The sequence below is a fragment of the Tachyglossus aculeatus genome, chromosome X2 (genome assembly GCF_015852505.1).
Source record: "Tachyglossus aculeatus isolate mTacAcu1 chromosome X2, mTacAcu1.pri, whole genome shotgun sequence".
Lineage (NCBI taxonomy): Eukaryota > Metazoa > Chordata > Mammalia > Monotremata > Tachyglossidae > Tachyglossus > Tachyglossus aculeatus.
Window position 1 is genome coordinate 368149 of NC_052100.1, and position 14474 is coordinate 382622.

At 58.0% G+C, this 14474-nt stretch overlaps 1 protein-coding gene across 1 annotated transcript; it reads right to left on the reverse strand.

Annotated features, from left to right (window-relative positions):
• Positions 1 to 586: 586 nt before the first annotated feature.
• Positions 587 to 13003, reverse strand: ZNF395 (zinc finger protein 395). The gene is given in 11 exon segments (XM_038771043.1): positions 587 to 759; positions 881 to 1008; positions 1255 to 1347; positions 1721 to 1820; positions 1822 to 1971; positions 2204 to 2304; positions 2473 to 2699; positions 3210 to 3313; positions 3717 to 3952; positions 4241 to 4462; positions 12942 to 13003. Coding segments are annotated over 10 exon segments (1461 nt in total). The 5' UTR covers positions 4451 to 4462; positions 12942 to 13003; the 3' UTR covers positions 587 to 647.
• Between the last annotated feature and the right edge of the window lie 1471 nt (positions 13004 to 14474).

A 14474-nucleotide genomic window follows, 5' to 3' on the forward strand; every position in this document is an offset into this window, starting at 1 on the left:
GGGGCAGGGGGCCTCTACCCTTTCTGCCCCGGGGGCTCCCCCCTCCCCACTCTGGGCTCCCCGGTGCCCCCAGGCTGGCCCGCACTTGGGGCTAAAACCCCAAATGCCGGTACTCCCCCAATCAACCAGAGTCTTTGGGAGGGGGCCTGGAGCGGGAGAGCGGTCAGCCTCGGAGGCTAGTGGGGACCGGGGCGTGGAAAGTGGTTCTTTGGTGTCCGTCTCTGCCTCCCGCCCTCACCGGCCCCCACCCGATTCTGAGTTTCCAAGCCCAACGCGGCTGGTGGGAGCCCATCCACTGCCCTCGTTCCCGGGAGTCGACGGCGCAAAAGCCTGCTCACAGCTGGGCACGGCTGCCAATGGATCCACTCCGGTGGCCCCCAGGAGGCAGTTATCTGGTGGAGGCTCCGTGGGTGGGGCAGGGGGTGGCAGAGGAGCCTGGGGGGCAGGGGAAAGCATGGGAGCCGGAGAGCAGAGGGGAGGCAGTGGAGTCGATGGGGCGGGGGGCAGCGGTGGGCGGCGCTGGGAGGCAGAGATGGCAGTGATGGGGCCGGAGATGCCAGTGGGATTGGGGGCAGAGGGTGGCAGTGGGGCAGCAGGGGAGGGGGTGGCGGTGGGGCCGTAGGGGGTGCGGGGTCGGCCCAGGGGGCTCAGTCCAGGAACCGCTGGCAGGCCTTTTTCCAGCGGCAGGCAGTGCACCACTGCTCCCGGCGCTCGATGCCGTACACTTTGCGGCACTTCTTGGCCTCTCCACGGGCTTTCCTGCGACAGGGAGAGACGCGGTCGGGTCTGGGGGGAGGTGAGCTTAGGCGGATTCCAGCTGGACGGGGGTGGGAGCGCCGAACCCACTCCTTCCCCTCCTCCCGGGGCCGGCGGGGCTCACCTGGTGCTGCTGGGGGCCCGTGGCGGGGAGGCCACGATCACGGGGGACTTCAGCATGACCGGCGGAGGCGGCGGAGGGGGCGGGGGCGGGGGCCGGGAGTCGCTGGGGCTCAGGGTCTGACTCCGCACCTGCCCGGGGACGGAGACAGGGAGGGGAGGTCGGAGCGGGGGCGAGACACGGAAATGGGGGGTTAGAGAGGGGGTCCGGGGCTGGCACCGGGGGGAGGGGAGGGGTGCTCACCGAGGTGAGGGCCAGGGTGAATGGAGGAGCACTCCCCGAGGGAGAGCCAAGACGGAGGGGACACTCACCAGAGCAGGGGTCGGGGTGGAGGGGGCACCTGGCGGAGCGGGGGCTGGGACGGAGGAGGCACTCACTGGAGAGAGGGCCGGGATGGAGGAGGTGGCCGCTGCCCAGCTGATGCTGGTGAAGATGTGAGGGGAGACAGGGATCTGAACAGACGGCAGAGCCTGGAGGGGAGGGGCACGGGGAGCTCAGCCTGGAAGAAAGCGGGCGGAGCCCAAGGGGCAGGACTCCTGGATCCCAATATCCCCCCCGCCCCCCACCATAGCTCCAGATGAGGTGAGAAGTGAGTCTCCCTAGGCCAGGGGCCAGGACCAAAAACACAAAACGGGTCACAGCCTCTGGCAGCCTGAACATTCAGATGCACCCAGACAGAATCACAGTCAGTCCCCCGTCACAGAGATACACAGACGCCCCCCACCCACCCCGGTCTCTCTCTCCCTCTGTTCCCCACCGCCGCCACCACGCAGGGCCCCTCCGCAGGGCCCCCAGGCTGGGTAGAGCCTGGCCAAAAGGGTCCAACAGGGCCGGTCAGGGTACCTGGTAGGCGTGGTCAGCCTGGATGTGCCAGAAGGAGCCGGGCGCTGACTTGCTCAGCGTGTCCAAAGACAGGGGCGTCTCCAGGGCCGGGGTCTCCGGCTTGGGCGGGGGGGGGCAGCAGGAGGCCCGGGGAGCCCAGGCTGGAGCCGGGGGCCGGCTCGGCCGCAGCCGGGACCACCTCCTCCTTCACCTGCACGTCCGTGTAGTAGAAATCCTCCTCGCGCTTCCGTTGATCAGAGTCCGCCCCGTCCCTGGGGGGTGAAGGGTACGTCGCACTGAGGCCGGGCATCAACCCACCGACGGACCGCCCTGCCCCTTGCCCGGCCCCTCCAGACCCAGGAGGGGTCCCCGGATTCCCGACCCACACCTGCAACCAATCCCTTCTGCTGCCGAGGCTTAGCAGCCTCCGTCTACACCGACCCCCCAACCGGCTGACTGACACGGTGGGGCAGTGGGCAGGGAGAGCCCGGACGGTCCACTCACCCCAAATGCTGCGTCTTGACGTGGCGTTTAATGCCCACGATGGAGCGTAGGACCTTGCCACAGCCGGGCCACAGGCACTTGTAAAGAAGCTTCACCGAGTTCTGGGGAGACCCAAATTCCCGTGGTCAGAGCTGGCGGCTGCAGCCCCCCGGGGACGCCCCTCCCACCTCCCTGGGACCAGAGCGGGCCCTCCCCCCCGCCCCCCAACACCTCACACCCAGGGCTACAGCCCGGGACCCCGCCCCGCTCCTCAGCGGACCCCGGCAGACCTTCCTCTTGCGTGGGGTCGGCTCCTCCAGCAGGAAGGCGTTGGGGTCTGTGTCGAAGCCGCCGTCGTCGGTCGGGGGGGACCCCGGGTGCTTGGGGCTGCCCTCGGGGCGAGGGGGAGACGGGGTGGAGATGCCACTGCCCACGCTCCAGTGCCCGCTGCTGGTGCTGCTGCCGCCGTCCGACACGTCACCCCCATCCTTCCACAGCTCACAGCCGGCCCGGGCAGCTGGCCACGGGGGAAATGCCAGTGACCACCCAGGCCGGGGGTGGGCAGGGACGGGATCACATCCCCCACAGCCACCGCCCAGCTCCAGCAGAGAGCCCCGGTCCAGTCTAGGGGTGACCACACAGAGCCCCCAGCCCCCGCAGGCAGTCAGTCGCTGTGGAAGTTAGGTAGGAGGCGGGTCAGAAACACCCAATTTGGGGGCTCCCCGGGCCCATCTGGATGTCTTTGCGGTTAGCGACGCTGGGAATTTCTTGTGGGCAGGGACCCTGTGGTACTGGACTCTCCCAGGCGCCTGGTAGAGTGCTCCGCACAGAGCAACGGCTCAGTAAATAGCACTTATGGATTGACCGGCTGATTGAATGAGGTTGGGCATTCAATCTGGGTAGTCGAAGGGAGACTTTGACTTCACCCCCACAACTGGAGTCCAGGGCCCCATCGCCCCCATAGCTGGAGCCCGGGGACCCCAGCCCCCTCACCCCCCCCGTTTGGAGCCTGCTCCAGGACACTCACGGTTCTCGCTGCTGGGGGGACTCTGCATCCCGGGACTGCAGGACAGAGAGGTGAGCACCATGGCCGCCATCATCTCGTCCATCTCCACTGCGTCCGATCGCCTGCTGTTCGGGGACAAGTCAGGGCTTGGGGGTGGGTTGGGGGGCAGGAGACGCGGAAGCCTCTGGGCAACAATTCCCAGGAGCACAGGGCGGAGATCAATCAATCAATCAATTGTATTTATTGAGCGCTTACTGTGTGCAGAGCACTGTACTAAGCGCTTGGGAAGTACAAGTTGGCAACATATAGAGACAGTCCCTACCCAACAGTGGGCTCACAGTCTAAAAAGGGTCCGGCCAGGGACGGAGATGGGGTCTGAGCGGGGATGGGCAGGGACAAGATTTGGGCGAGGACTGAGGCAGAGTCTGGGGGGGCGAGGTCTGGGCAGGGATGGGGCAGACTCTGGGCCAGGGAAGGGTATGGCATCTCAGCACCCCCCAACCGCTGGCGCTTCCCGCCACCGCTCACCTCCTGGGAACATCAATGTTCCTGCTGACGGAGCGAAGGGCTGTGGACATGGGGGCTCCCCGCTCCGGGGGCAGGGCCCGGGGGGGTCCGGCCCAGGCCTCCGCCGGACGCACCTCGTCCCCCTTGCAGCTGACCCGCAGGCCCTGCTCCAGCATCAGAACGGTCACCTCGTCCTCCGGCCGGCCGGCCAGCTCCACCAGCGCCGGCCACTCCTGTCCCTCGAACGGCACCAGCACCTGGGAGCCGAGCGGGCGGTGGTCAGGGCTTGGGGTCCTCATCGGCCAGTCCCACTCGGCCCCCTGCCCACGCCGCAGGGAGGAGACGGGGACCCCCGGCACCACCACCACCCCAGGGAACAGGTTTGGGGTGGGTCTAGGGCCAGCCCAGGAGTAACTCCCCCAACCGTGCCCGGTCTGGCAGAGATTACACCCACGGAGCCGTGCCCACCCTCACCCGTGCCCACAGAGACCCCCCCTACACATATACACACACAACATCCTGTCCAGGAACATGAGGTCACTCACCTTCTGGCCTGGGAGTAGCGTCCCCAGCTGGGGTCCTGGAAAGAGGGGGGGGTCCTGGCCTGCAGAGTCCTTGCCCTGGGGGAGGGGGTGGGGCGGGACCACCCCAGCCAGCTCTGCCAGGCCCTGCCCATCCCCGGCAGCACCGGGCACCGACACCCGGGCCCCCAGCAGGGACCGCTTCCCAAGTCGCCGTGACAACACGCTCGCCATCCTGCCGGTGGCCTGAGGAGACAGAACGGGGCGGGGTGGCCGCTCAGCGGGGCCTACTGGGCACAGCCCCGGCCTGGGAGTCAGCGGGATCTGGGTTCTAATCCCAGTTGCGCCACTTGTCTGCCGGGTGACCTTGGGCAAGTCACCTCACTTCTCTGGACCTCAGTTTCCTCATCTGTAAAATGGGAATTAAGACTGTGAGTCGCAAATGGAACACGGACTGTGTCCAACTTGCTTATCTTGTATCTACCCCAGCGCTTAGTATAGTTCCTAGTGCATAATAAGCACTTAACAAATACTATAAATAAATAAAAGGATCGCCCAGGGCCAAGACCCTGATTCAAGTCCTGCTCTGCTGGGGTCTTACCCCTTCCCCTGGGATCCATACCCTGCCCCTAAATCCCCCAGACCACTGCCCACCCCGTCTTTAAAGCCTCCTGAAAGCCTACCCTCCTCCAGGAAGCCTTCCCTGGTTGATCTGAATACCCCCCATACCTTATCTAGTTGATACCTAATCATTTCTAACAAGGCCCTTTCTACTTTGCCTAAAACAAAAAGGAGGGGGGTGCAGAGGAGGGAGCAGGAACGGGGTGGGAGCAGGGCTGAGTTTTCCCTCCCCTCCAAACCCCGAGGTCTGTGCTTGTGTATATATATATATATATATATATATATATATACATATTATAACATATTATATATACATATATTACTCTATTTTGCTTGGGCATATTTATTTCATTTACATTATTTTGTTAATATGTTTCATTTCGTCGTCTGTCTCCCCCTTCTAGACCGTGAGCCCGCTGTTGGGTAGGGACCGTCTCTAGATGTTATATATATATGTATGTAAGTATGTGCGTGTGTGTGTGTTTATATGTGTATGTATGTATATATGTTTGTACATATCCATTACTCTATTTTACTTGGGCATGTTTATTCCATTTATATTATTTTGTTAATATGTTTCGTTTTGTCTTCTATCTCCCCCTTCTAGACTGTGAGCCTGCTGTTGGGTAGGGACCGTCTCTAGATGCTATATATATATATATATATATATATATATATATATATATATATATGTGTGTGTATATATCTTTGTACTTATTTATTCTGTTTATTTATTTATTTTATTTGTACATATTTATTCTATTTATTTCATTTTGTTAATATGTTTAGTTTTGTCATCTGTCTCCCCCTGCTAGACTGTGAGCCAGCTGTTGGGTAGGGACTGTCTATATATATGTATATATGTACATATATATATGTTTATATATATGTGTGTGTATATATGTTTGTATGTATTTATTACTCTATTTTATGTGTACATATCCTATTTATTTTATTTTGTTAATATGTTTTGTCATCTGTCTTCCCCTTCTAGACTGTGAGCCCACTGTTGGGTAGGGACCGTCTCTAAATGTTGCCGACTTGTACTTCCCAAGCGCTTAGTCCAGTGCTCTGCACACAGTAATCGCTCAATAAATACGATTGATTGATTGATTGACTGAATAATCTGAGCGGAGGGGCGGGGCCGTCCCCTCGACCTTCGCCCCCGCGTCTGGCCGGGAGACTGACGGGCAGCCGCCACCAGGGGGCGTCGTTGCTGGGCAGAACGAGGGCGGGGCCGCCCCCCCACCCCGGGCCGGCTGGAGCCCGCGCAGGCGCACTCGCGCTGTGTGTGTGTGTGTGTGTGTGTGTGTGTGTGTGTGTGTGTCTCCCGCGCACTCGCGCTCTCTCCTCTCTCTCCCCCCCCCCGCCCCCCGCGCAGGCGCACTCGCGCTCCGTCTCTGTCTCTCCCTCCCCCGCGCAGGCGCACTCGCTCTCTCCTCTCTCCCCCCTCTCCCCCTCCCCCCTCTCTCCTCTCTCTCTCTCTCTCCCCCCCCCCCCCGCGCAGGCGCACTCGCGCTCTCTCGGTCTCTGTTTCGGTCTCCCTCCCGCGCAGGCGCACTCGCGCTCTCTGCGTGTCTGTCTCTGTCCCGCGCAGGCCCGGCCAACCAGTCTTTCTAGGAAAGGGAGGGAAACGGCCCAAGTGCCCGGGCGGCGCCACGGGCAGTCCCCTGCCCCCGGGACTCAGTTTCCCCGGGCGGGAAGGTCCCCCGCGGGAAGGCGAAGAGAGGAGGAGGAGGAGGAGGAGGAGGAGAAGATCCTCAAAAATCTCCAGTGGCTACCAATCAATCTGCGCATCAGGCAGAAACTCCTCAGCCTGGGCTTCAAGGCTGTCCATCCATCCCCTGGCCCCCTCCTACCTCACCTCCCTTCTGTCCTTCTCCAGCCCAGCCCGCACCCTCCGCTCCTCCGCCGCTCATCTCCTCACCGTACCTCGTTCTCGCCTGTCCCGCCGTCGACCCCCGGGCCTGGAACGCCCTCCCTCTGCCCATCCGCCAAGCTAGCACTCTTCCTCCCTTCAAGGCCCTACTGAGAGCTCCCCTCCTCCAGGAGGCCTTCCCAGACTGAGCCCCTTCCTTCCTCTCCCCCTCGTCCCCCTCTCCATGCCCCCCATCTTACCTCCTTCCCTTCCCCACAGCACCTGTACATATATTTGTACATATTTATTACTCTATTTATTTTACTTGTACATCTCTATCCTATTTATTTTATTTTGTTAGTATGTTTGGTTTTGTTCTCTGTCTCCCCCTTATAGACTGTGAGCCCACTGTTGGGTAGGGACTGTCTCTATATGTTGCCAATTTGTACTTCCCAAGCGCTTAGTACAGTGCTCTGCACATAGTAAGCGCTCAATAAATACGATTGATTGATTGATTGTTGGGTAGGGACTGTCTCTATATGTTGCCAACTTGGACTTCCCAAGCGCTTAGTCCAGTGCTCTGCACACAGGAAGCGCTCAATAAATATGATTGATGATGATGCTGATGAAGAGGGGAGTCCAGTCCAGTCCGGCTCTCCCCTTCCTCCCCCCCGCCCCCTCTTCCTCCTCCCTGTCCCGCTCGGCCGTTCCCGCGCCGGGCGCAGCTGGTTTTCTGGGCCCGCTGCCCGGCCCAGCGGGATGGATGGGCGAGGGGGGAGCCGGGGGGGGGGGGGCAGGGGGCGGGAGGAGTCGCTCGCAAACGGCTGTTTACACCCCCGCCCCCAAGTTTGGCCTTAGGGCTTGGCGGGACACTGCGATAAACCGGTATTCCGCAGTTATTTTCCCCAGGAGAGTCGCCGGATCCAGGGCGGGGCCCCGGGCCCCTTCCTCCTCCCTCCGCCCTTTCATCATCATCATCAATCGTATCTATTGAGCGCTTACTGTGTGCAGAGCACTGGACTATAAGCGCTTGGGAAGTCCAAGTTGGCAACATAGAGAGACAGTCCCTACCCAACAGTGGGCTCACAGTCTAAAAGGGGGAGACAGAAAACAAAACCAAACGTACTAACAAAATAAAATAAATAGAATAGATTTGTACAAGTAAAATAAATAGAGTAGTAAATATGTGCAAACATATATACAGGTGCAGTGGGGAAGGGAAGGAGGTAAGATGGGGGGGGGTCCGAACTGCGGGCCCGGCCGTGGGGGCGATGGGGCTGGCCCCTCCTCCCTCTCCTTCCCCTCCCCACAGCACCTGTATATATGTTTGTCCATATTTACTTTTTATTTTGTTAAAATGTTTTGTTGTCCGTCTCCCCCTTCTAGTCTGTGAGCCCGCTGTTGGGGAGGGACCGTCTCTATATAATAATAATAATAATAATGGCACTTGTTAGGCGCTTACTCTGTGCAGAGCACTGTTCTAAGCATCATCATCATCAATCGTATTTATTGAGCGCTTACTGTGTGCAGAGCACTGGACTAAGCGCTTGGGAAGTACAAGTTGGCAACATAGAGAGACGGTCCCTACCCAACAGTGGGCTCACAGTCTAAAAGGGGGAGACAGAGAACAAAACCAAACGTACCAACAAAATAAAATAAATAGAATAGATATGTACAAGTAAAATAGAGTAATGAATATGTACAAACATATATGCATATATACAGGTGCAGTGGGGAAGGGAAGGAGGTAAGATGGGGGGGTCCGAACTGCGGGCCCAGCCGTGGGGAAGATGGGGCTGGCCCCCTCCTCCCTCTCCCCCTCCTTCCCCTCCCCACAGCACCCGTATATATGTCTGTCCATATTTACTATTTATTTTATTTTGTTAGTATGTTTTGTTGTCCATCTCCCCCTTCTAGTCTGTGAGCCCGCTGTTGGGTAGGGACCGTCTCTATATAATAATAATAATAAAAATGGCATTTGTTAAGCGCTTACTATGTGCAAAGCACTGTTCTAAGCGCTGGGGGGGAGGGTTACAAAGTGATCAAGTTGTTCCACGTGGGGCTCACAGTCTTAATCCTTAATCCCTAATCTATATCAATCGTATTTATTGAGCGCTTACTGTGTGCAGAGCACTGGACTAAGCGCTTGGGAAGTACAAGTTGGCAACATATAGAGACAGTCATCATCAATCGTATTTATTGAGTGCTTATTGTGTGCAGAGCACTGGACTAAGCGCTTGGGAAGTCCAAGTTGGCAACATATAGAGACGGTCCCTACCCAACAGTGGGCTCACAGTCTAGAAGGGGGAGACAGAGAACAAAACCAAACATACTCACAAAATAAAATAAATAGAATAGATATGTACAAGTAAAATAAATAGAGTAATAAATATGTACAAACATATATACATATATACAGGTGCTGTGGGGAAGGGAAGGAGGTAAGATGGGGGGATGGAGAGGGGGACAATAATAATAATGGCATCTGTTAAGCGCTCACTATGTGCAGAGAACTGTTCTAAGCGCTGGGGGGGGTTACAAAGTGATCAATCAATCGTATTTATTCAGCACTTACGGTGTGCAGAGCACTGATCAAGTTGTCCCACGTGGGGCTCACAGTCTTAATCCCCAATCCCCTTAATCCCTAATCTGTATGTTGCCAACTTGGACTTCCCAAGTGCTTAGTACAGTGCTCTGCACACAGTAAGCGCTCAATAAATACGATTGAATGAATGGGGTCCCCGACTGTGGCTGTGGGGGCGATGGGGCGGGGGTCCCAGGGTCCCGGCCATGGCCGCGGGGGCAATGGGCAGGCTAGACCTCCAGGTGCCATTGATGGGCCGGACTCTTGTCTCGCACCCGCTTCCCGGGCCCTGGAGACCGGACACGTTTCATCATCATCATCATCATCAATCGTATTTATTGAGCGCTTACTGTGTGCAAAGCACTGTACTAAGCGCTTGGGAAGTACAAGTTGGCAACATATAGAGACAGTCCCTACCCAAAAGTGGGCTCACAGTCTAAAAGTTTCAAGAGGCTGCACAGCTCCAGCTCGGGGGGCTTCTGCGCCACTGGGTCCCTGGGCCCCTCTGCCTGCCTCCAGCCCCCAGGGTCCGGCCTGGACCGGCCTCCCTGCCAAAATAATCACAATTATCTTATTTGTTAAGTACTTACTAGGTGCCAGGCACTGTACAAAGCTGTACTGGGACGGATATAAGCGAACCGGGTTGGACACGGTCCCTGTGCCACCTAGGGCTCACAGTCTCAGTCCCTATTTTACAGGTGAGGGAACTGAGGCCCAGAGAAGTGATCTGCCCAAGGTCACAGAGCAGACAAGTGGCGGAGCTGGAATTAGAACCCACAACCTCTGACTCCCAAGCCTGCGCTCTTGCCCCTGGGCTATTCTGCTTAAAAACTCAGCCCCCTTTTTGCTCCACTGGGGGATCATCATCATCATCATCAATCGTATTTATTGAGCGCTTACTGTGTGCAGAGCACTGTACTAAGCGCTTGGGAAGGACAAGTTGGCAACATCTGGAGACAGTCCCTACCCAACAGTGGGCTCACAGTCTAAAAGGGGGAGACAGAGAACAAAACCAAACATACTAACAAAGTAAAATAAATACAATAGATATGTACAAGTAAAATAGAGTAATAAATATGTACAAACATATATACAGGATGACTGTATATATATACAGTCATACAGGGATGACTGCTGGGTGGACCCAAGGTCTCTGAGGCTAGACCCTCCCTCAACTGCAGGTCATCATCATCATCAATCGTATTTATTGAGCGCTTACTGTGTGCAGAGCACTGTACTAAGCGCTTGGGAAGTACAAGTTGGCAACATATAGAGACAGTCCCTACCCAACAGTGGGCTCACAGTCTAAATGGGGGAGACAGAGAACAAAACCAAACATACTAACAAAATAAAATAAATAGAATAGATATGTACAAGTAAAATAAATAGAGTAATAAATATGTACAAACACATACATATATACAGGTGCTCTGGGGAAGGGAAGGAGGTAAGATGGGGGTGATGGAGAGGGGGATGAGGGGATTGAGACTGTGAGGCCCACATGGGACACGGACTGTGTCCAACCCGAATATCTTGTATCTACTCTAGCGCTTTGTGCAGTACCGGGCACATAGTAAGCGCTTAACAAATACCATAATAATAATAGTATTATTATTATTATTATTGGGAGAAGAGTGAGGCTAGGTCCCCAGGCAGAGAGGGGGAGTCCCCTGCTCCCCCCACCCACTGCCACCCACCCCTCTCCAATGTGTGGTCCCTGGGGTGGCTTGGAGTCTCTAACCGAAGCGGCCCATTCCCCAGTCCGGGGTGGGTTGGGCACATGTCCAGCTGGCAACTGAAGCGGTCATTTAACTTCTCTGTGCTTCAGTTACCTCATATGTAAAATGGGGATTAAAACTGTGAACTCCATGTGGGACAACCTGATTACCTCGTATCTACCCCAGCGCTTAGACCAATGCTTGGCACAGAGCTTACTCTTACACTTAATACCATAATTATTCATTCATTCGTATTTACTGAGCGCTTACTGTTTGCAGAGCACTGTACTAGGCGCTTGGGAAGTACAAGTTGGCAACATATATTATTGCCGTTATTAATAACATTATTATTACTGAGTGCCTGGGACCCTTCAAACTCTGCCAGTCACACACACACGCCTCCCGGGTCCCACCCCAGCACGGCCTGGGTTTTGGGGAGGCCGGGTCACCCCTGGGGCAGCTGGAGAAGCAGCAGCAGTGTAAACAGGCAGGATCCCAACTACCCTCCTGGAACTCACTGTCTGCGCTTCCTCTGGTGGAGGGCTCTCAAATCTGCTTCCCAAACCCCTGGAGGGTCCCCCCAGCCCCCTGCCCATTTCCTGAAGCCCCCCTACTCCCCAGCCCCACTCAGCCACGGTGTGGACCCCATTCCCCGAACACCATCAGAAGGAGGAGTGGGGAAGGGGAGGAGAGGCAAGGCCGGGATGGGGCTGCGTGGGACCCTGGAGAAAACCCTCCAGCCCCTCACCTGGCACCGGCCCCGGGCCCTACCCCCAGGAAAAGCCGAAACGCAGGGGACTGTGGTGCCTGATGGACAACAAACCACAGGGCCACACCCCCTAAGGACCCCCCTCCCCCACCCCCCAAACTCCTAGGCCAAGCCTTTTCCTTCCCGCGGCCAATGCAGCCTTGAGAAATAACCGCTAAGAGCCAGGCCGCCACAGCCGCCCCCCTTTCTCCCATTAATCCGAAAGTGCAGAATCTGGCTGTGGGCCAGGACTGGCTGCTTTTGACTTGTGGGAGGGTTTGGGGGGTGTCCCAAGGGATCGCCACAGGGTAGAAATCGCGCAACCCCCACACCCTAGCTCCTGCCCCATGCAGGGAGGGTCTCGGATATGGAGAGGCAGGATGGGGTGGGGGAACAAGGGGTGAGGTGGGATGGGGGACGAGGGGTGAGACGGGATGGGGAGGGGGCAATAATAATAGTGTTAGTATTTGTTAAGCGCTTACTATGTGCCAAGTACTCGGGTAGATACAGGGCAATTAGATTGTCCCATATGGGGCTCACAGTCTTAATCCCCATTTTACAGATGAAGTAACAGGCACAGAGAAGGTAAGTGTCTTGCCCAAAATCACACAGCTGACAAGTGGCGGAGCTGGGACTAGAACCCACAACCTCCGACTCCCAAGCCCGTGCTCTTTCCACTAAGCCACGCTGCTTAGTGAGGGATGAGTGAGGCGCGAAGGCTGGGTTTCAGCAGTGCCTCCTGCCCTGAGATACAACTTTTGGTGGGTGGACAGTCACCCCACTTCACAAGTGGGGCCACTAGGGCTGGGGGGAGGGGGGTGGAGGGCTGGCCACTGGTCCTAGGGCTGATGCCAAGACTGTGGGAAAAAGGGGAGTGTTTTTTGGTGGGGTGAGGCCTGCCTCCGGCACACCGGCAGAGACCTGCCCTCCCGCCGGCCTCCTGGCCCGAGCAGCAGCTGCAGCCACAGCAGTGACCGGTCGGTGGCCCGGCCTCACGGGGTCAAACCTTAGACTCTGTCTGCATCTTTGGAGAGAAGGGGGTGACGGCTGGCCCCAACGGGGGCATCGAGGCCTCGGAGAGGGGACGATTCCACGGAACCACCAGACACCGGTAACATCAACACATGTGCGAGTGCATGCACGCAAACACACATCAACCCGCGCATACATCTGCCCGACTTGCCACGTTTACGCACTTCCACGAACTCACTCAGCTTCCCTTCAAGCGGCAGAACTTCGATCCACCTGCTCGGATTTCTCAGCCCACTGGGCTGCCCCCAGCAAGGAGCGCTGTACCAGCTGCGCCAAGGGCATCTTGAGGGGGGCATCCCCGTCTGCTCCCCAGCAGGGCTAGGCTGGACCTGCCATCCTGGAGTGAGGGAAGGTCACTCCAGTGCCCCATCCCCACCTTCGAACCCATTCATCGAAGCCTCCAGCCCCACCTTCCCATCCCATGCGACATCCTCACCAGGGCCACAGCAGGATCTTCGGGCTGGGGGAGACTTGGGGGGGGGGGGGGGACCACTGTCCCCCCAGTCTGGATAGGAACCCTGGCCTAAGGTCGAGGAGGCCAATGGCCAGGGTGGCATCCAGCACGGGGGGCAGCAGGGCCTGTGCCCCAACCCCAGACCCACCACCACGGACAAGCGCCAACCTGTCCCCACCGCAGGCCGGGCCATCCTTTTCTGTCAGCGGGCTGCACTGGCGGGGAGGTGCAGCCCCGTCCCGATGGCCCCTATGGCCTGGGCTAGTCCGGCTCTGTCCCAGGACACAGTCCATCACACGTGGGGACTGGTGGGGAGGGGATGGGGGCCAGAAAAGCCGCCCCCTCCTCCGCATCCAGAGAGACACCTTCAAAGTGGGGCAGGGCCCGAGCTGGAGGAGTGGAGAGGTGCTGGGGCGGCCCCGGAGCAGACGGACGGACGGACAGATGGGGGGCACGGCCCAGAACCCGACTTCCCACACTGAGCCCCTTCCTTCCTCTCCCCCCTCCATCCCCCCCATCTTACCTCCTTCCCTTCCCCACATCACCTGTATAGACGTATATATGTTTGTACATATTTATTACTCTCTTTTACTTGCACAAATCTATTCTATTTATTTTATTTTGTGAGTATGTTTGGTTTTGTTCTCCGTCTCCCCCTTTTAGACTGTGAGCCCACTGGTGGGTAGGGACCGTCTCTAGATGTCGCCAACTTGTACTTCCCAAGCGCTTAGTCCAGTGCTCTGCAAACAGTAACTGCTCAATAAATACGATTGATTGATTGTACTTCCCAAGCGCTCAGTCCAGTGCTCTGCACGCAGTAAGCGCTCAATAAATACGATTGATTGATTGACATCCTAGTGGGCGGGGGTCCCGGGCGGCCTGGGCCGAAGGGAGGGGGCGACGTGTCCCGGCCCCCGGTGTGTGTGTGTGTGGGGGGGGTGTCTCCGGGATGGGGGGCAGGGGGAAGCCGCCCCCTCCTCTCCGCCGGGCCCGTCCGTCGGCAGGCGGCCCGCCGGGGCGGGGGTCTACCGGGGCCGGGTGCCCCCCGCCCCCTCCGAGCGGGCCGCCGGGGCTTCCCGCGGGGAGCTGGGGGCGGGGCTGGGGCGGCGGCGGCGGCGGCGGCAGGGGAATGCCGGACTGGGCCAGGAGGGAGGGCGTCAGGGCCCGCCCCCTCCCTCCTCAGCCCCCCCGGACCTCGGGGGGCGGGGGGCCGAGCCCAGGGCCGCACGGGCACAGACCAGCA